The sequence below is a fragment of the Staurois parvus genome, unplaced genomic scaffold (genome assembly GCF_062004578.1).
Source record: "Staurois parvus isolate SC_StPar_1 unplaced genomic scaffold, SC_StPar_1.0 ptg000011l, whole genome shotgun sequence".
Lineage (NCBI taxonomy): Eukaryota > Metazoa > Chordata > Amphibia > Anura > Ranidae > Staurois > Staurois parvus.
Genome location: NW_028317807.1, coordinates 18,068,067 through 18,088,439, shown reverse-complemented (window position 1 = coordinate 18,088,439; position 20,373 = coordinate 18,068,067). Strand labels below are relative to the sequence as shown.

The following is a 20,373-nucleotide window of genomic DNA, read 5'->3' as shown; positions in this document are numbered from 1 at the left end:
CTCTAAAACTGATGGGGGGGGTCCACACTGATCCCCAGTCTAACACTGATGGGGGGGCTACACTGATCCCCAGTCTAACACTGATGGGGGGGCTACACTGATCCCCAGTCTAACACTGATGGGGGGGCTACACTGATCCCCAGTCTAACACTGATGGGGGGGCTACACTGATCCCCAGTCTAACACTGATGGGGGGGGCTACACTGATCCCCTCTCTAACACTGATGGGGGGGGCTACACTGATCCCCTCTCTAACACTGATGGGGGGGTCGGTCTCCGCTTTGCCCCTACTGGTGTGTGTGTACTATTAGTATATCACGCAGTCAGCCTTTGCTGGGCCATTCCATGCTGTACATGTGTTAACAGTGACACCTTGCAGACAGCTCACACCCCCCTCCATACAACCCACCCACCTCCAGCCAGAGGATCTGGGGGAGGCAGTGCGGGGTGCGCACAAGGCTGGAGGGGTGCACAGGATGTATGGGGAGCAGGGAAAGATTCTCACCATCCGGGAACTCGCGGTCGCTGATGTGCTGCAGATGAGGCCCGGGCTCAGCCTCCCCGAGCTCTACTTCCACCTGGTACGGGTCACTCCGCTCTACCACTCCACGAGCACGGCCAGGCTTAGGACTGGCGTCCGGAGACACACAACAGGTGACGGTATTCCCCATGGTACCGGAGCCTGGAGACACGGGCTACTCCGAGCGGCCCCACTCTCCGCGGAGGCCTCCCCTTGTAGCGCGCGGCCGGTCACAGCGGAGTCATGAGGAGGCCGGCACCAGGGAGAGGAATGGAAGGGTGTCTGTGGTGCTAGGACGGCCGGGCTGGACGCTGCATCCTCCTCACCTCACCAGCCGGTCCCACGGGAGTCGAGGGCGGGAGCGAATCCGTGACGCAAAGCACACGCCTCTGCTGACGTCACCCCTTCCGTCCACTCTCCGGGGCATTCCGCTCGGGTCACTCTCAACCAATAAACATCGTGCTAGGCGGAGACTGCATTGTGGAACTTGGCTGTGAGTGGGGAAGTCAGCTCAATAGGCGGGGAAAAGAGTCACATCCCAATGACAGACAGGGAGCGAGGTGTGAAAGTCAGTCTGAACCAATCAACTATAAGCTAGAGAGTCAAGTGCTTCCTAGGCGTGTCCCAGCCACAATGAGGCTTGAAGCGCAGCATGTGGTTAGATTATTCAATAATTTCTATCAATCACTAGTGACAGACTAGTATCAGCACCGGGGCCCCAATACCGGGGAAGTCACAGATCCTTGCTCGGATGTTCTCAGGGTGGATGTTTAGGTAGGTACTTAGGAATGTATGGGTGGCTTCTAAAATCTGAACGATCGAGTTATGTTCAGATTTAAAGTAAATCTAAAACCCGTTTTTTTATTTCTTTGGGGAAGAATTAGGACACCTGTCAGGTTTTTAGGGCTCGTTCACACTTGGCTGTTTTACCAACGCTTGCCAAACGCCCCTATAGCGTTTGGCAAGCGTTGGTTCAGCGTTTGCAGAGCGTTTTTTAACGCTCCGCAAACGCTGCATGCGTGGTTTAGCGGCGGTGGCTAGGCGTTTTCCGAGCGTTAAAAACGCCCCACAAATGCCTATAATGCAGTTTGAATGGTGTTACCGCTCTGCAAATGCCCCACAACCGCACCGCAAACGCCGGCCGTTTGCAGAGTGGCACCATAGTCTAGAATAGGAGGGTTCAACGCCTCCTGACTCGACCAGAGGTGTCCGTTTTGCCGTGACGCAAACGCTCCCGTTAGAACAGCACCATGTGCTGTAATGTGCAGATTTGGCAGAGGCGTTTAGGAAGAGGTAAAAACGCTTCCCAAATGCCTCTCTGCCGCCTGCACACAAGGCTAGTGTGAACGTAGCCTTAGAATCATTTGTCCTTGGTGGCCAGATTAAAAGAGATCTATAGTCAGAGCATACACTTTCATTGTATTATTAGAATGCAGATGTTATACAAACAAGGGTTCTATTTGACAATCCAATATAAGCTATGCATTGCATAGGGAAGCACAGAGACCGGGTGATGTCTAAAACAAGGTATGCAATGAAAATAGGTTTTATGTCTAAATTAGAATTTGCCTGCTGATGTGGTAGAAAAGGAGAAGCCAAGGGAGGCAAAATATAAAGAATAACCACTTCCTTACCGGGCCAGTTCTGACACTTCTCGCATACATGTAAAAATCTACATTTTTCTGCCAGAAAATGACTTAGAACTCCCAAATATTATTTATATATATATATATATATATATATATATATATTATTAGAAGCCCTATAGAATAAAATGGTGAGTGCTACAATTCTTAATGTCACGCAGTAATTTGCACAGCGGTTTTTAAAATGCAAATGGTTTACTTACCTGATCCTTCCCTCTTTTGCAGTGCTAGACCGGTCCCTGCAGCCTTGATGAGTCTGAGGGACAGTCCACTGCTGTACATGGAGGAGGGCTATTTGCCTGGGGAGAGGAGAATTGGGTAAGTAAAGGTGCTTTCACTCTCCACTAGAATAGACAAGCAGATAACCCTTGCAGTCTGGATGCAACTGAAAGGAAGAATTTTCAGGTTTCCCAAAATCAGGCTTGAACTTAGAGAATATGTTGAAATATTACCTTCCAAATACCATCCTGTACAAGGAAAACAAAGAGAAAAGCATGTTTGCTTGCACATGATTGGAGGATGGAAGTTGGTAGAGCTTCAGTCTATTCACGAATCCTTGGGGAAAACTCCATTGCAGAGTGAATAGTCTTTTTGCCTTTGGTAAATCCACCCCAATGTCTGTACCTTCTTAGTTGATACAATTACCCAGTCCCATTAATATGGGTCTAAACGCAAAAGGTTTTTTTACCTTAATTTATTCACTGCATTAAAGTAAAAACCTTCCACTACTAGTTTTCCCTCCACTCCCCCCCAACACTTACCTGAGTCCTTTATTGATCAGAGCTGTGCCTGGCTGCAGGTCTATTCTCCCCCTGGCTCTCACAGGGTTTGCTGAGAGCAGAGGAAGCCATTGGTTCCTGATGCTGTCAGTCAGACCCTGTGATTAGAGAGCAGCGGGGGAATGGGGGGGGGATGGATGCAGAGATAGGAGTCGGGGCTGTGTGGTGTGTGTCTATGGACATAGACATCTCTATTTTTTTAAAAAAAAAAAAGCCCAGCAGGCTGAACAAAGAAACTGAACCAGTTCCCCGTTCAGGCATTAGATGTGGATGGGGGAATCTTCCCTGCTGCGCTATTGTATTTTGACAGTGGGGTGACTGCCCCTTTTATCTGACAGGGTGGTTGATTGTCTTCTGTTCAACTGCAGTAGCTGCACATGGATTGAAATTCAGCTTTAGGCTCGTTCAGGATTAAGAAAAATGTTTGCATTTTTGTTGATGGAAAACTTACAATGTCTAATTGCCTTTTATACCTTCTATTTATGTATAAAGATCATAACACTGTATTTAATTAAAAAAAAAAAATCATCTGAGTACCTTATTACTCAACGACTAGCTACATACTGGCATATCACTGGATTGGAAAGGTGATATCTCAGGCATTTGCTGCAGCAGTGATTGAGATATAATTTTCTGCTGCCAGCAATTTGCGTCACTGTAAAGTAATCCTAGCGGCTAAGAAGCCGCTGGATTACTTTTACAGGTGATGGAAGGGGGTCCCACCACCGCTTTCACCGGGCTCTCTCTATCAATTAGGGAGCCCAGTAAAGATGCCACCAGTGGCTTCGGCTTTTGCAAACACAGTGGGAGGAACTGATTTTGGAGGATTTTGTAAGTTCCCGTTTCAGTTCCCTTGTTTACAAGCCATTGTGTAGCAGCAGATCTCGGTTTTATCTGCTGCTTTGGAGGTAAGAAGAGAGATCTGGGGTCTCATAGACCATAAAGAGGACCTGTCATGGCCCATTCTATCACAAGGGATATTGTTCATCCTTTGTGATAGCAATAAAAGTGTTAAACACTGTAAAGGTACAGTGTAAAAATAAATAATAAAAAATTAAAGTGCCCCCGTGTTCACATGCAAAGGCGAATTCGCTCATCGGTCCCATACGAGCACATGAACAGCGAGTGCACCACACATGTGAGGTGTCGCCACAAACGTCAGAGCGAGGACAATAATTCTCATACCAGACCTCCTGTGTAAATCTAAAGTGGTGACCTATAAAGGCTTTTAAAGCATTGTGTATGGATAATTTAATGTACCGTAATTTGTCACTGTTCTACGGGCATGTGCAATATTATACCATGACATGTTTGGTATGTATTTACTCTACGTGATATCATCTTTTGTATTTTACCAAAGATTGGGTATTGTTTTTGTGGGCACTAAATTTCATTAATGCGCATTTTTTCCCAAAAGTTGAAAAATTGCTGCAAAATTACCGCATGACATAACAAAAATGCAAAATCCTCTTTTATTTTCTAGGGACTCTGCTTAAAAATATATTTGGGGTTCTAAGTAATTTAGCAAAAAAAAAAGCTGATTTTGCTGATAAGGGATTGTTTGCAGTTGTGGAGTGAGGATTTTAATATAGGGTTATGTTTCACTATTTTGGAATTGTATTTTGGAAGCTAAAGTTGTTCTACAGCCTGAAGAGTTTTTTTACCTTCATGCATTCTATGCATAAAAGTAAAAAAACCTTCAGTATGCAGCTCCCTGCTATTAAACATGTCCAGTAAAAAAATCAAATTTCTTCATAAATTTAGGCCAAAATGTATTCTGCTACATGTCTTTGCTAAAAAAAACAAAATCTCATTATGTGTAAATTTAATTGGTTTACGTGAAAGTTATAGTGTTTAAAAATGGTGGTATATATATACTGGGATATTTTTTTTTTTTTTTTTAAATTTTTTTACTAGTCGGGGACTTATAGCAGGACTGCAGCGGGCATTCTGACACTGGGGAGAACTGACTTGGTGTCACTGACATCCCCAGTGACACCAATACCGTGATCAGTGCTAATAAAAAACACTGACACTGTACTAATGGCACTGGGCAGGAAGGGGTTAACATGTGGGGCGATCAAAGGGTTAACTGTGTGCTGTGTGTGTTTTACTATGGGGCTGTGTTAGTGCTTTTCACTGTAAGCCCACTGCTTTGCATTTCTCTGTGCAGGAGCTGACAGGGGAGATTACTGTATTGTTTACATACAGTTCTCTCCCTCCGTCGGTAATGCTCCTGGATCACAGGTGCCGGTGAGTAATCATCGGCCAGGACCTGATGATTGATAGCCGAGGTCGCAAATAGCGCTCATGCCCCTTGCCTGGAAATGCAAAATCACGTGTATATATACATAATTTTGCGCACCCCTGCCTCCCTGTAGCAGTATATCTGCTATAGGATGGCAGGAAAGTGGTTAATGAGGCTCTAGTGAGGTGAAGCTGTTTGCGGAAATCTCGGGGTGGGCATGTTGGATCCATGGAGTCCAAGTTTTGAGGAATCTCTCATGGGCGTCTGAGATGATGCTACACAGTTTTTTGTTTATTAAGAAGTCAAGGCAGCGGTGGTGAACTTCTGTAAAGGATACAAACTGTTGTTTCGGGGTTTCTCTCACTTTCAATGATATTGGTAAACAGGACAAATAGAGAGGGTGAATCTTCCTAACAGGGACAACGACAGCAACAGACACCCTAGCAGGTGTTCTAATCCCTCTCCACTCTACACAAAACGAAAAGAAGTTTTTTGCTTTTAGTTATACTTTTAAAAGAATCGGAACCTTTACAATCACTTTAGTTTATCCAAGTTATATTATTGCATATTAAATCTTTTCTTTGGAAATGATTCGGGTAGCCCTGTGTATTTGATCTCCTGAATGTGCGAGGATTGGGGAAGCCTACAAAATATAGTGCTGTTTTTAATTCCTTAAAACCGTATCAATCTACTAAACTTTGCTTAGAGGAGATGCATGCAATGTTGGATATAATACAAAAGGGCAAATTACACACAGACTGTACGTTCTTGTATTTCTTCATATTCTTTCTTATTCTTAGGGTCGGAACAAGGGGTGGGCAGGAGCGGCAGCTACCTTGGGCACTATGGTATAATGTGATGCGGGGGTGCGGCACTGCAAGGAGGTGGGGGGGATTTGTGTTGGGAGGGGGAATTTGCTGGGTGGCAGGGGATCAAAATTATTCTAGGAGGGGAAATTTGGGGAGGTGTGCTAGGAGTGTTGAATTGGGGGGAAAATGATGTTCGCTAGGAAGCGGGATTTGGGGAGGTTGTGCCTAGAAAAGGTGATATGGTAGAGGGGGGAGGGGATTTGTGCTAGTAGAGATAATTGCAGATTATTTCTGCTAGGAGGGGACATTTGAGGAGGAGGGGGATTTGTGCTTAGAGGGGAAATTTGAGGGATAGGGAATTTGTGCTAGGAGGGGAAACTTTTATGGGGAGCGGGATTTGTGCTGGAGGAATATGAGGATAGAGAATTTGAGCTGGAGGTATTGGGTGGGGGGGGGGGGCAAAGATTATGCTGGGATGGGGCATTTCAGCAGGGGGCAGATTTGTGCTGGGAGGAAAAGAAACTTATGCTTAGGGGGTAAGCATGCAGATTAGAACTTGACTGATTATTTTTTTTCTTTGGGGGGGGATTTCAGCTGACACATAGTGCTCATACATCTTGAGGGGGGGTCACACTTTGACAGTTTAGCTCTAGATGACCTAGGTGTCCTGGCACTGCTTATTCTTATACATAAGTTGGCACAGTTCACAAAGAGATATGCATTTTCATATGGAACACTGGGGATGGAGGGTACTGACTGTATAAATGCGAACTCCTCCTTCATATTTAAGTAATATCAGGTAATGAGAGTTCTGACCAAATAAACTGCATGAGTTTCTTATTACAGTAGGAGATTTTATGCTATAATGCCAGAAACTGATGGATATCCTCCTTGTGGTGTTACCTTCCAGTCATATTTAATTTCTCTGCAAATTTGAACAAAAACATTTGTGAACAGATATATGGAGAACAATGCATTCCATGGGGGGAAAAAAACTCTTGCTTTTCAAAGTTGCATTCATCCTTGTCCAGGATAGATCTTACAATTGTTTTTTCTGATACTGTCCCATTAATTTATAGGATTAAATGTATGACCAGGGGATTATTTAATCACTCACTATTTGTAATACAAGAAATAATTCAAGAGATTACAGAAATAGTTACTTTTGGCAAATTAAATCCATTTTGACTGATTGTTTTTTTAGGCACTCAGATTTTGCTGATTTTTTTATTTTTTTTTTTTAAAGTGGGATAAGTTTACAATAATGTGGGATATCCCGAATGGGTTCCTTTAAAGTGCAATTAATGAAGCAGTTCTTCCAGGTGACTGTCTTTAGTGTTTTTGATTGAGCGTCACAGTATGAAATCTCTCGGGCACGTTCAGGAATGCAGTCATCCCCACACACAGGCAGTGTGCTGCAGTGTTAATGGCGCATTTTACATTCACAAGGGGATTGCGAACAGCAGGTAAGGCTACTTTCACACTGATCCACGGCAAAAACTCATATGCGTTTTTGCCGCATTTGCATGTGTTTTGTTTTTTTTTTTACAGGACACGTGACTCAAAAACCGCACCACAAATGCGGGTGTGTTTTTGATGCATTTTTGCCATGTTTTCCATTGATTTCAAAGCGGTTTTACCATGGCAAACCTGCAGCAAAAATGCAGCAAACAGGATTTTAACCACTTCACGTTGGCGCCTCCCGACCCTTTAAGAGTTTTAGAAGCCGGGAGGCGGCTGGGGTTTTAGGGTCGTGTGACCGACGTGATTTGCTGTCACAGCGGTCACATGATCGGAAAAGGTCCTTATCGCAAGGGGAGATCGGGACCTTTCCGTGAGTCACGGACATATGTATTTTCTAATGGCACGCAAATTTGCGGCCGCTTGGCGTCAATCTATAGGATTAAACGGTCACACGTTTTTTTTTCTTCCCTGTTTTTTTTAACACAAAAGTGGAAGAAAATGGATCAGTGTGAGAGCAGACTTAGTGTACTTTATTGCAGAAGAGACTTTGCAAACACCCGGCTTGTTTGCATTTTTTAACTTTGGTTAAACTTTACTTTGTAACTATAGTTCCACTTTAATGGAGAAAATGGATAAAGCAAAGGAGGAATATAATAACCCCTCTCCTGTTTTTTTAAATAAATACGAAGTGGCACAAGATTTTGTAAAAATATTTGAAAAAAAAGTGGATCATAGGTTATTTTTTTGTTGGGAGATGTGTGTGTATTTTAAATGCATTATTTTGAGGAAGTAGATGAGGTTGGTTATCTTTTAGCAACTATAGCACAAACTCAACCGTATGTATTGGGGTGATAATAAATGATGGCAATATAATCTCCTCCATCCCTGAAATTTTGGATACATTTTTGGATGCATTTCAAAATGTACATATACAGATCAACAGCTATTAAAATTATTTACATCAAATTAAACTGGCATGGGAGAAATTGAATATTTTGAGCGTTTTTTTTTTTCTTTGAAAGAACTAATCTGGCCATACATGTATAGATTTTCATTTCAAGAATATTCGTTTGATTTTCTAATCGTTACTGGGGTCAAATCGATGTTCATTTTCGACAGCAGTGACAGGAAAATTTGAAGGGATGGAAAGGAAAACTTTTCTCAAACAAATTTTCAGCCAGTGTATGTGGTTATCGTTCAGATGTTACATTCATTTTAAAGCCGAATGTTAAAAGCAAAAGACAATTTTCGAACAATATTCGTCCATTGATCGAGGTTCAAAGAATTTTCGTATGACTTTTCTTACGAATATTCTCGTCCATAAATCTACACGTGTATGGCCAGCACTAGACAGAGTGCTAGAAACATCCTAATAGGGCCCCTAGAGGGGATGGGCTTCTGGCAGAGATATGCAAGACCTACAAAGAAAATATTTTTCTGTTGCTATTGGATAATATCAGTGCATCCTTTAACCGCTTCTCATCTGCCCTATAGCAGAGGTACTGCTACAGGGCAGCATGGGTACACAAAATCACGTGTATATATACGTAATTTTGCATTTCCTGGTAGGGGGCACATGCCCTACCTGCGCTGCCATTCGCGGCCTCGGCTGTCAATCACCGGGTCCCGGCCAGTGATTGACAGCCGGTGGCTGTGACAGCCATGCAAAGCAGTGTGCTTACAGCCCAATATGTAAAACCGCACAGTTAACCCTTTGATCGACCCACATGTTAACCCTTTCCTGCCCAGTGTCAGTAGTGTCAGTGCTTTTTATTAGCACTGATCACTGGGGATGTCATTGGCACCAAGTGAGTTCCCACCAGTGTCAGAATGCCCACTGCAGACCTGCTTTAAGTTGCTGAGCGCTGCCATTACTAGTAAAAATAAAAAAATAAAAAAAAACATTGTGTATATATACCACCATTTGTAAATGCTATAACTTTCATGTAAACCAATTCATTTACACGTATTGGGAATATTTTTTAGCAAAGACATGTAGCAGAGTACATTTTGGCCTAAATTTATGACGCAATTTGTTTTTTAAAATATTTTTACTGCCCATGATTAATAGCAAAAAGTCAAAAATATTGTTTTTTTTTCTCAAATTGTCGGTCTTTTTTTTTTTTTTTATAGTGTAAAAAATAAACACACAGGCGATAAAATACCACCGAAAGAAAGCTGTGGGAAGAAAAAGGACATGTATTTCATTTGGGTGCATGACCACGCAACTGTAAGTTAAAATAACGCAGCGCCGTACCATAAAAAATGGCCTGGTCAGGAACGGGGGTAAATCCTCTGGAGGGCAAGTGTTAAGCATACTTTATTGCCAATCTCCAAGCATGAGACAATATTATGGACTATGTTAAAGCTGAACTCTGGCCCAAAACAATTTTTGGCCATTTGCAATGTAAAAATAAACGGACAATAACAAAATGTACTGTGTTGGAGGAAGTGCAGATGAACATCACAATCTCCTCTCCTCCCATTACAGAAAGTCTTGCATGCATTAAAAGTAATGCAAGACATTTTTTGAATGGACTAGCTGCAGAGCAAGTGACCTGCTGTGATCTGTGTACGTCAGCCGGAGTTGTAAGTTTCAGTGCTGGACGTTCGATGCGGCATTGACTGTACTATACAAGGGGAATGAAAGTTGCATAACACAGCAGCTGTGCAAGTTGCACAAACTTCATTAGTATTCGTTTATTTTTGCAGTGCAATTGGCCAAGAATTGTTCTGAGTGGAGTTCAGCTTTAAAACCAGATAAGGATGCGTTGCAGTCAGATTCACATTGCCCAAGATCTTTACTTAAGCTAGATGTTACATTGCCCGCTAAGATTTTATTATTATTTTATTTCAGGTACTTATATAGCGCCATCAATTTACGCAGCGCTTTACATACATATATATTGTACATTCACATCAGTCCCTAACCCTCAAGGGGTGTACAATCTAAAGTCCCTAACTCACATTCATACATACACATACTAGTGACAATTTTTTAGACAGGAGCCAATTAACCTACCAGCATGTCTTTGGAGTGTGGGAGGAAACCGGAGTACCCGGAGAAAACCCACGCAGTCACAGAGAGAACATGCAAACTACAGGCAGGTGGTGCCATGGCTGGGATTCGAACCAACGACCCTAGTACTGCCAGGCGGAAGTGCTAACCATTTAGCCACTGTGCTGCCCCTATGATACATTAATACATAAAACTGTTAACCCCAATCAATTAGGCTGTGTTTCGAATAAATTGAGGACTCTGAATATTAGGCTAACTTTTTTTAACATTTACAAATACCAGAGCACTATTTGTCCTTAGATGCTTCTAAGGCTTTTGATTGTATTGAGTGTCTCTTTATTTGGGCCATGTTGGAAAAAGTTTGTTTTGGACCTAAATTTCTTAAATGAGTTCAAATTATTAAGAACCCTGCATAAGAGTGATAGCAAATAATTGTCTGTCTCTGCAATTTAAAGCTGTGTTAAACTGAAAACCAAAACTTTTATTAAATTGCAGTTTACTAATTCTTTGATGTGGCGGCTGCATTCATTTACCTTTTTAGGCTTTTTTCCTTCATTTTCACCTGGTGATTTAGCTGGAAATCGATACTTTTCTACTTGCTTTAATAGACCAAGCTGTCCAGACAAAGTGGAAGTTAGAGGATTGAGACAAACCAAAGTCTTTGAAAGTCACAAAGTAACTGAGGCCACTGCTACCCCCTAGTGGAGAAGAGTGGGATTCACCTAAGGTACTTGAAGGGTAGGAAGGGCAAATTCACACTGGCTTGCGCTAGAATGCATGGAAAATGCACATTTCCATGCATTTTAGTTGCGTTTTAATGCACATTGACTTGCTGTGATCTGTGTTTTGTCACACTTGTAAAATGTAAGTGAATGCATAGAGATATAAGAAAAAATTTTTGTTCTGTGTCCTGTCCACACCACAAAGCAACGTGTATGCATTTGCAATGCAGATTAACGCAGCATTTTAGTGTGAATAGGACACATAACAAACACTTTGGTTTTTATGTGTTTATGCGTTGACTTGTGTTTTTTACAAGTGTGTACGGATCAACATGTGTTAAAGCGCCACTAAAATGAATGGAAATTTGCAGAGAGAAGCTGTTGAAAAAGGGTGCAGGAGCAAGCCTTGGATGGGGATGCAGAGGTGCATTCTCTACATAGCGCACTCTTGAACCCTGCATTCTGAGCATAACACACTAGTGAACCCTGCACTCTCTGCATAACACACTCCTAAACCCTGCATTTTGTAAATAACACACTCCTGAACTCTGACCCTGCACTTTCTGCACAATACGCTCCTGAACCCTGCATTCAGTGCATAGTGCACTCCTGATTTCTAAATTCTGATTGTAATGCACTCTTGTGCCCTGCACTCTCTGAACATAGCGCACTCCTGAAATCCTTTATTTTGAACGTAATGCACTCCTGAACCCTGCATACCTGAACTCCTTATTCGGAACATAATGCACTCCTGAACCCTGCATTCTGAGCATAAAACACTAGTGAATCCTGCACTCTCTTCATAACACATTCCTAAACCCTGCATTCTGTGCTTAATACACTTTTGGACCCTGCATTTTCTGGATAGCACACTCCTGAACCCTGCACTTTCTACATACCACACTCCTGAACTCTGCCCTCTCTGTACATAGCGCACTCTTGAAATCCTCATTCTGAGCGTAACGCATACCTGAATCCTGCTTTGTGAGCACAACATACTCCTGAACGCTTCACACTTTATGTAGTGCACTGCTAAACCCTGCATTCTGTGTGTAATGCACTCCAAACCATGCATTCTGAGCATAATGCACTGAACACTACACTCTCTGCGTAGCTCACTTTTGAACGCTACACTTGTGTGTTATGCACTCCTGGCTTTATTTAATAATGCCCCTTTAAGATCCCCCCCACTGTTACAATTTGGCCACACCCACCTTATGGCATGCATCCGGAGGGGCGGGGGGTGAGTTCCTGCACCTATTGTCTGAGGAAAAAATGCCCTGGCTAAAACCAAAATCTTCCTAAAAGTTCTGGGTAGAATCAACCTTTACATTTAGCTGCAGCACCTCACTGAAGCAGTTTGCATAAACACAGAATAGCCAACATATCACATAGCCAGAGCAGAGTTCGCCTGGGAAGCAGCCGGTCACTGCAGAGTTTGTCACTTTTTTTTAAATATTTGGATGTGATCATTTTTTCTCACTCTAAGCCCAAGTGCACACTGATGCAGTTCTGCACATTGCATGTGATTTGCACAGGAACTGCACCACATTCACAAATCACATGCAATTTCTGTGCGGTGCAATTTGAGCCATACATTTTGTATGGCTCAGATCGCATCGCATTCACACCAAAATAGTGCAGGACTTTTTTTTTTTTTTTTTTCTTCTGTCTGCACCAGAATCTGATTGCATAGGTCCAAATCATTGAATTCAGGTGTTCCAATCACTTCCATGGCCACAGGTGTATAACATCAAGCACCTTGGCATGCAGACTGCTTCTACAAACATTTGTGAAAGAATGGGTCACTCTCAGGAGTTCAGTGAATTCAAGCGTGGTACCATGATAGGTTGCCACCTGTGCAATAAGTCCAACCGTGAAATTCCCTTGCCACTAAATATTCCACAGTCAACAGTTAGTGGTGTTTATAACAAAGTGAAAACAACTGGGAACAACAGGTCGCGTAAAATGAGAGAGTGCGGGGCAAGTGCATTCTGAAGTGCGCAGAAGTCAGCAGAGTCAATAGCTAAAGACCTCCAAACTTCGTGTGGCCTTCAAATTAGCACAACAACAGTGTGTAGAGAGCTTCATGGAATTGTTTTCCATGGCCGAGCAGCTGCATCCAAGCCTTATGTCACCAAGTGCAATGCATAGTGTCGGATGCAGTGGTCTAAAGCACGCCACCACTGGACTCTAGAGCAGTGGAGACATGTTCTCTGGAGTGACGAATCACGCTTCTCTGTCTGGCAATCTGATGGATGTGTCTGGGTTTGGCAGTTGCCAGGAGAATGGTACTTACCTGACGGCAATGTGCCAAGTGTAAAGTTTGGTGGAGTGGGATTATGGTGTGGGGTTTCTTTTCAGGGGTTGGGCTTGGCCCTTAATTCCAGCGAAGGGAACACTTAAGGCGTCAGCATACCAAGACATATTGGACAATTTCATTCTCCCAACTTTGTGGGAAGAGTTTGGGCATGGCCTTTTCCTGTTCCAACATGACTGTGCACAAAGTAAGGTCCATAAAGATATGGATTAGCCAGTTTGAGGTGGAGGAACTTGACTGGCCTGCACAGAGTCCTGACCTCAACCTGATAGAACACCTTTGGGATGAATTACAGTGGAGACTGCAAGCCAGGCCTTCTCATCTGATATCAGTGCCTGACCTCACAAATGCGCTTCTGGAAGAATGGGCAAACATTCCCATAGACACACTCCTAAACCTTTTAGACAGCCTTCCCAGAAGAGTTGAAGCTGTTATAGCTGCAAAGGGTGCGCCAACTCAATATTGAACCCTACGGACTAAGACTGGGATGCCATTAAAGTTCATGTGCGTGTAAAGGCAGGCATCCCAATACTTGACAATATAATGAATAGATAGCAATTTTCTGTGTGTACATGAAAAATCTAGATTATTGTGCATTATGACTTTAGTTGATTGAAAGGGTTTGTTTAAAACTAAAACACCAAATGTATAAGTTGATATTCTTTCATTGTGCAGCTGCTGTCCACTTATGTTTTATCTGCAGCGAAGACATATGGAGTTTGTCGCAGCTGCCAGGGATTGCGAGCAAATGTCTTCCAGTCAATGCGCAGTTGCTATTTATATCAAATATCACTGGCCTGATGGCGATCAGTGCCCAGCCAACCGAGCTCGCATGTGCTTAGTGCAGAAGAGACAACAGTGAATTAATAGAATCATGGCCAAAACATTCACTAGCAAATGCAGGCAATCCTTGCCCTTTATAGTGAACGTATCAAGAGGACCATCTACATTTCTGTGTAATTGTGGAGACTTTAACTTTTTTTTATATTATTAAAATGGATATAATATCTGCATAGTTTGGACTGGGCCAGAGATGATGGAATGCCTGCATACAGTAGGAAACAAGCCGACTAGTTTGATGTCTTTTGAGTTTTAAAAACCTAAATAGGCATTCTTGCTATCCCAGAGAAGTTCAGCACTCAATGGGGAGGGATTATTTAATTTTTAGTAATTTTGTCAAGTAAATAGAGTGTGAGGTGTGTGGGTTTTTTTTTTTTGGTTTGTTTGTTTCTTTTTTTTTTTTTTTTTTTTTTTATAAACATATGTCTGTGCAGCTGTAAAGTTGTACTTGTCTATGCTAGGTTTAAGGCTCGGTACTGCGACCCCAAAGTAGTGCGACTTCCAGTGCAACTATGCATTGCAACTTCAATGTGACTTTGATGTTTTGCAACTTTAGACTTTGGCCTGTCATAGCAATACCAACTGTCACGCATATTATTGAACTTACAAAACCCTATGAAGTCACAGCCAAAGTCGCAAAGATAAGATAAACTACTTCCTTGTCACTTTTGTGATTTTTAGCATTGCACTCTGAGGCGTTTGTGTTACAAGGAAGACACAGAAAAGTAGTGCAGAAACTATTTCTTTTGTTGCTGCGACTTTATTCCCAGCATTTAAGATGACACCTATTGAATGAATGTGTTTCAACTTGTCACACATTGCAGCAAGTCACATGAGAAGTTGAAGCAGTGTGAACCATAGAGAAGTAAATATTCTGAAAGATCATTTGTTATATATACAGTATATTCAAAATTGCCAGGCAAACTCAATTTAGCAAATTGTTTTATACACCAAAGGATTTGCGATTCTGTTAGGTTAGACTTGTGATCCTGGCACTCCAGTCACACACCCATATTTTTCACCTGCCTGCAGGTGACACCGCAGTTGAGCAATACAGCCTGATCCAGGATGCACCCAAGCCTGCAAATGGACCATTGAATAGGAGCGCGAACGTGCTGGTTTGGCCATCTCTCCTCTTTTCCATCCTGTAAGCATGTTCACACTATATACCTGACAGTGCCGTAAAGTGTTAAACATCCCCTTACTGGTCTGAGACTTATTATGCAAGATATATAATAGATTTTTAAAATCCAGCTTTAAATAATGCAGAACCATACCCAAAAGATCCTTCATTTAAATCTGAAGAACCTAGGAAAATATGCTTTGAAACTGTAGAAATCGTTAATCTGTAATGACCTGAATATGCGCTCCCTCTGGCAGATGGTTATGGTTTCTACCTGGGGGCCTGCCTTTCAGCCAGAAATTCATTAGCTCTGCCTGACCGTTAACTTCCCCTTCTGCAGGCATCACTTGACCAGTGCCACAGCATTGATCATGTGACTGCTTGCTGGAGGGAGCCCAGATACTAGTGTTTTGTTTTTTGTTTTGATTTTTTATGTTGTTGTTTTATTCTTTGCTGTTTCATGGATTTATAGTTAATTTTATCTGCATTCTGTAATAAGAGTCATAAGGATGCTTGAGTATTTTTCTAATTGATGTACCTGAAAAAAATTCCGCAAAAGTTTGTACCAAATGGGACACTAAATACCGCCAAAAATAGAATTTACAGTATAATTTAAGAAAAAAACTTTATATGTTTGGAAAATAATTTACTTATATGTACAGACTACTCTGCAAAATAAACTGTGCAAAAAACAAATAATTCTATATAGTGTTTCTTGAATGCCAAACCAAAAAATAGTAATGTTATTTCTCTGAAAAACTGAATTTTTATAGACATTTTTCTTATGTTATATATTTTTTTTTAAATTATCATTATATAGGTAACCGTGCAATAGATTCACTTCAGAAACAGGGAACGTGCATCATACGTTTTGTGCAATTACCAGGTATGGCTACAGTATATTTGTTGACTGTTACCTGCTCATGAGCTTTGATCTGGTGAATCACAGTAACTTGTTCTGATTTGCAAAGCAATTTGAAAGCAAATTGGAAACCAAATGTATGCTTTTATTAATCTGGTGTAACAACATGAGGTTCTCCTGTAAGTAGGACCTTAGATAAATATAGGCCCCGTACTGACATATCTCATGCTCTTTTCTCTTTCCTGTTGGATACACCTTTCCTGATTATAGCAAGGGACCTTAAGAACATTCTTAAAAGTGAACTATGGGCACAGACAAGTTTAATTAAATATGTTTTTCAACAGCCACAAACTGTATAAAACAACTTTGTGCACTAAATGCCCTTGCAGCCAACACCCTGCACAAGTATTATTATTATACAGTATTTATATAGCGCCAAAGGGTTTGCTCAGCTCTGTACAATAGCAAGGGGGACAGAACATGAGACAAAACGGTAACAATACAATACACGAGGGGTTCGAGGGCCCTGCTCTTTCGAGCTTACAATCTAGGAAGTAGGCATAATATCATCATTGTGTTGCACATAATCTGTGCAAATTGTACTAGTTTATCTGTAGCTTTCTCTTCTCTACATCCATTCAAAGTCCAAAATTTATACAGCTTGTCAGAGTGGTCTGAAAAAAAGGGGGCAGAGAGCTGAAATTGCATACTGCAGAGCTCAGAGAGGAGAGCTGATTGGAGGCTGTCATTCTGCAGGATTGGAGGCTGTCAATCTTCTGGAATTTCCTTCCCTGTCACCTTTTTTATCTTGGTGTCAGGAAAGCTTTTTAGAAGTGATTCGTACAGATAGCAGAGGAAAGGGGGGCACCAGAGAGAAAAGACACTTGATGCTCTGGATACAGATAAGCACACACTATAGAGGTATATGCATTGTTCACATTTCATGTTTGAGGTTTACAACCACTTTCTGTATCCCTCAATGGATCAGAGGAAAATGTTAACTTCATGTATCTCAGGTTGTTAGAGGCAAGGGGAACACTACTAATATAGTGCCTTGAAAAAGTGTTCATACCCCTTGACATGTTCCACATTTTGTCATGTTTATGTGATAGACCAACACAATGTGGAATATAATTGTGAAGTGGAAGGAAAATTATACATGGTTTTCAAAATTTTTTGCAAATAAATATCTGAAAAGTGTTGTGCATTTGTATTCAGCCCCCCGAGTCAATACTTTGTGGAACCACCTTTTACTGCAATTACAGCTGCCAGTCTTTTTGGGGATGTCTCCACAAGCTCTACACATCTAGAGAGTGAAATTGTTGACAATTTTTCTTTGCAAAATAGCTCAAGCTCTGTCAGATTGGATGGAGAGCGTCTGTGAACAGCAATTTTCAAATTTTGCCACAGATTCTCAATTGGATTTAGGTCTGGACTTTGCCTGGGCCATTCTAACTCATGAATATTCTTTCATCTAAACCAGCGGTTCTCAACCTGGGGGTCGCGACCCCTTTGGGGGTCGAACGACGCTTCCACAGGGGTCGCCTAAGACCATCGGAAAACACATATTTCCGATGGTCTTAGGAACCGACACACCGCTCCTCGCCGCCGCCACCGCCGTCTCCAGGTGTGGGCGGGATGACATGCCGCCCCTGTCATCTGGACACACCTCGAGATCAATCCTCGCCTGTGATTGGCCGCCGGCACTGTAGCTCAGGAGAGGCACACAGGAGGCCAATCACCGGCAAGGAGGTGGAGCTTGGAGAGGAGGAGCCGAGCGGCACCGCGAAGATCGAGCGAGTGAAGAGGAGGAGAGCGGCCGGAGAAGGAAGACATCTGACAGGTAAGTGTCGGTACCATGGGAGAGGGAGGGAGCGAGCGAGCCCAGGCTGGAGCAGGGGTCTGCAAGGTAAGTATCATTGGTGTCAGTGGGAATAGTGCCCCATCATTGGTGTCACTAATACCAATGATGGGGCACTATTCATCCCACTGACACCAATGATGGGGCACTATTCCTCCCACTGACACCAACGATGGGGCACTATTCCTCCCCCAAATGACACCAACGATGGGGCACTATTCCTCCCCCAAATGACACCAACGATGGGGCACGATTCCTCCCCCAAATGACACCAACGATGGGGCACGATTCCTCCCCCAAATGACACCAAGGATGGGGCACGATTCCTCCCCCCACTGACACCAAGGATGGGGCACGATTCCTCCCCCCACTGACACCAAGGATGGGGCACGATTCCTCCCCCCACTGACACCAAGGATGGGGCACGATTCCTCCCCCCACTGACACCAAGGATGGGGCACGATTCCTCCCCCCACTGACACCAAGGATGGGGCACGATTCCTCCCCCCACTGACACCAAGGATGGGGCACGATTCCTCCCCCCACTGACACCAAGGATGGGGCACGATTCCTCCCCCCACTGACACCAAGGATGGGGCACGATTCCTCCCCCCACTGACACCAAGGATGGGGCACGATTCCTCCCCCCACTGACACCAAGGATGGGGCACGATTCCTCCCCCCACTGACACCGAGGATGGGGCACGATTCCTCCCCCCACTGACACCGAGGATGGGGCACGATTCCTCCCCCCACTGACACCGAGGATGGGGCACGATTCCTCCCCCCACTGACACCGAGGATGGGGCACGATTCCTCCCCCCACTGACACCGAGGATGGGGCACGATTCCTCCCCCCACTGACACCGAGGATGGGGCACGATTCCTCCCCCCACTGACACCGAGGATGGGGCACGATTCCTCCCCCCACTGACACCGAGGATGGGGCACGATTCCTCCCCCCACTGACACCGAGGATGGGGCACGATTCCTCCCCCCACTGACACCGAGGATGGGGCACGATTCCTCCCCCCACTGACACCGAGGATGGGGCACGATTCCTCCCCCCACTGACACCGAGGATGGGGCACGATTCCTCCCCCCACTGACACCGAGGATGGGGCACGATTCCTCCCCCCACTGACACCGAGGATGGGGCACGATTCCTCCCCCCACTGACACCGAGGATGGGGCACGATTCCTCCCCCCACTGACACCGAGGATGGGGCACGATTCCTCCCCCCACTGACACCGAGGATGGGGCACGATTCCTCCCCCCACTGACACCGAGGATGGGGCACGATTCCTCCCCCCACTGACACCGAGGATGGGGCACGATTCCTCCCCCCACTGACACCGAGGATGGGGCACGATTCCTCCCCCCACTGACACCGAGGATGGGGCACGATTCCTCCCCCCACTGACACCGAGGATGGGGCACGATTCCTCCCCCCACTGACACCGAGGATGGGGCACGATTCCTCCCCCCACTGACACCGAGGATGGGGCACGATTCCTCCCCCCACTGACACCGAGGATGGGGCACGATTCCTCCCCCCACTGACACCGAGGATGGGGCACGATTCCTCCCCCCACTGACACCGAGGATGGGGCACGATTCCTCCCCCCACTGACACCGAGGATGGGGCACGATTCCTCCCCCCACTGACACCGAGGATGGGGCACGATTCCTCCCCCCACTGACACCGAGGATGGGGCACGATTCCTCCCCCCACTGACACCGAGGATGGGGCACGATTCCTCCCCCCACTGACACCGAGGATGGGGCACGATTCCTCCCCCCACTGACACCGAGGATGGGGCACGATTCCTCCCCCCACTGACACCGAGGATGGGGCACGATTCCTCCCCCCACTGACACCGAGGATGGGGCACGATTCCTCCCCCCACTGACACCGAGGATGGGGCACGATTCCTCCCCCCACTGACACCGAGGATGGGGCACGATTCCTCCCCCCACTGACACCGAGGATGGGGCACGATTCCTCCCCCCACTGACACCGAGGATGGGGCACGATTCCTCCCCCCACTGACACCGAGGATGGGGCACGATTCCTCCCCCCACTGACACCGAGGATGGGGCACGATTCCTCCCCCCACTGACACCGAGGATGGGGCACGATTCCTCCCCCCACTGAC

The 20,373-nt window shown here is 44.5% G+C and overlaps 2 protein-coding genes across 11 annotated transcripts in view; one reads left to right on the top strand and one right to left on the bottom strand.

The window, feature by feature from the left end:
- CCNYL1 (cyclin Y like 1) overlaps positions 1 to 921 on the bottom strand; it is a 103,628-nt gene extending 102,707 nt beyond the window's left edge. Inside the window, exon 1 of the mRNA XM_089671208.1 lies at positions 506 to 921. Within this exon, the coding sequence (XP_089527334.1) occupies positions 506 to 671 (166 nt within the window). The 5' untranslated portion in view covers positions 672 to 921. The remainder of the gene's footprint in view (positions 1 to 505) is intronic.
- A 220-nt stretch (positions 922 to 1,141) lies between these two features.
- Positions 1,142 to 20,373, top strand: part of METTL21A (methyltransferase 21A, HSPA lysine) — a 59,469-nt gene continuing 40,237 nt past the window's right edge. Inside the window, exons 1-5 of one of the 10 annotated variants that reach the window (XM_089671223.1) lie at positions 1,145 to 1,294; positions 2,392 to 2,484; positions 9,600 to 9,696; positions 15,400 to 15,514; positions 16,311 to 16,376. The gene's annotated coding sequence lies outside the window, so the exon portion shown is untranslated. Of the gene's footprint in view, positions 1,295 to 2,391; positions 2,485 to 9,599; positions 9,697 to 11,093; positions 11,213 to 15,399; positions 15,515 to 16,310; positions 16,377 to 20,373 lie in introns of all 10 variants that reach the window. The other 9 variants (XM_089671240.1, XM_089671232.1, XM_089671257.1 and 6 more) reach the window with 9 other exon arrangements.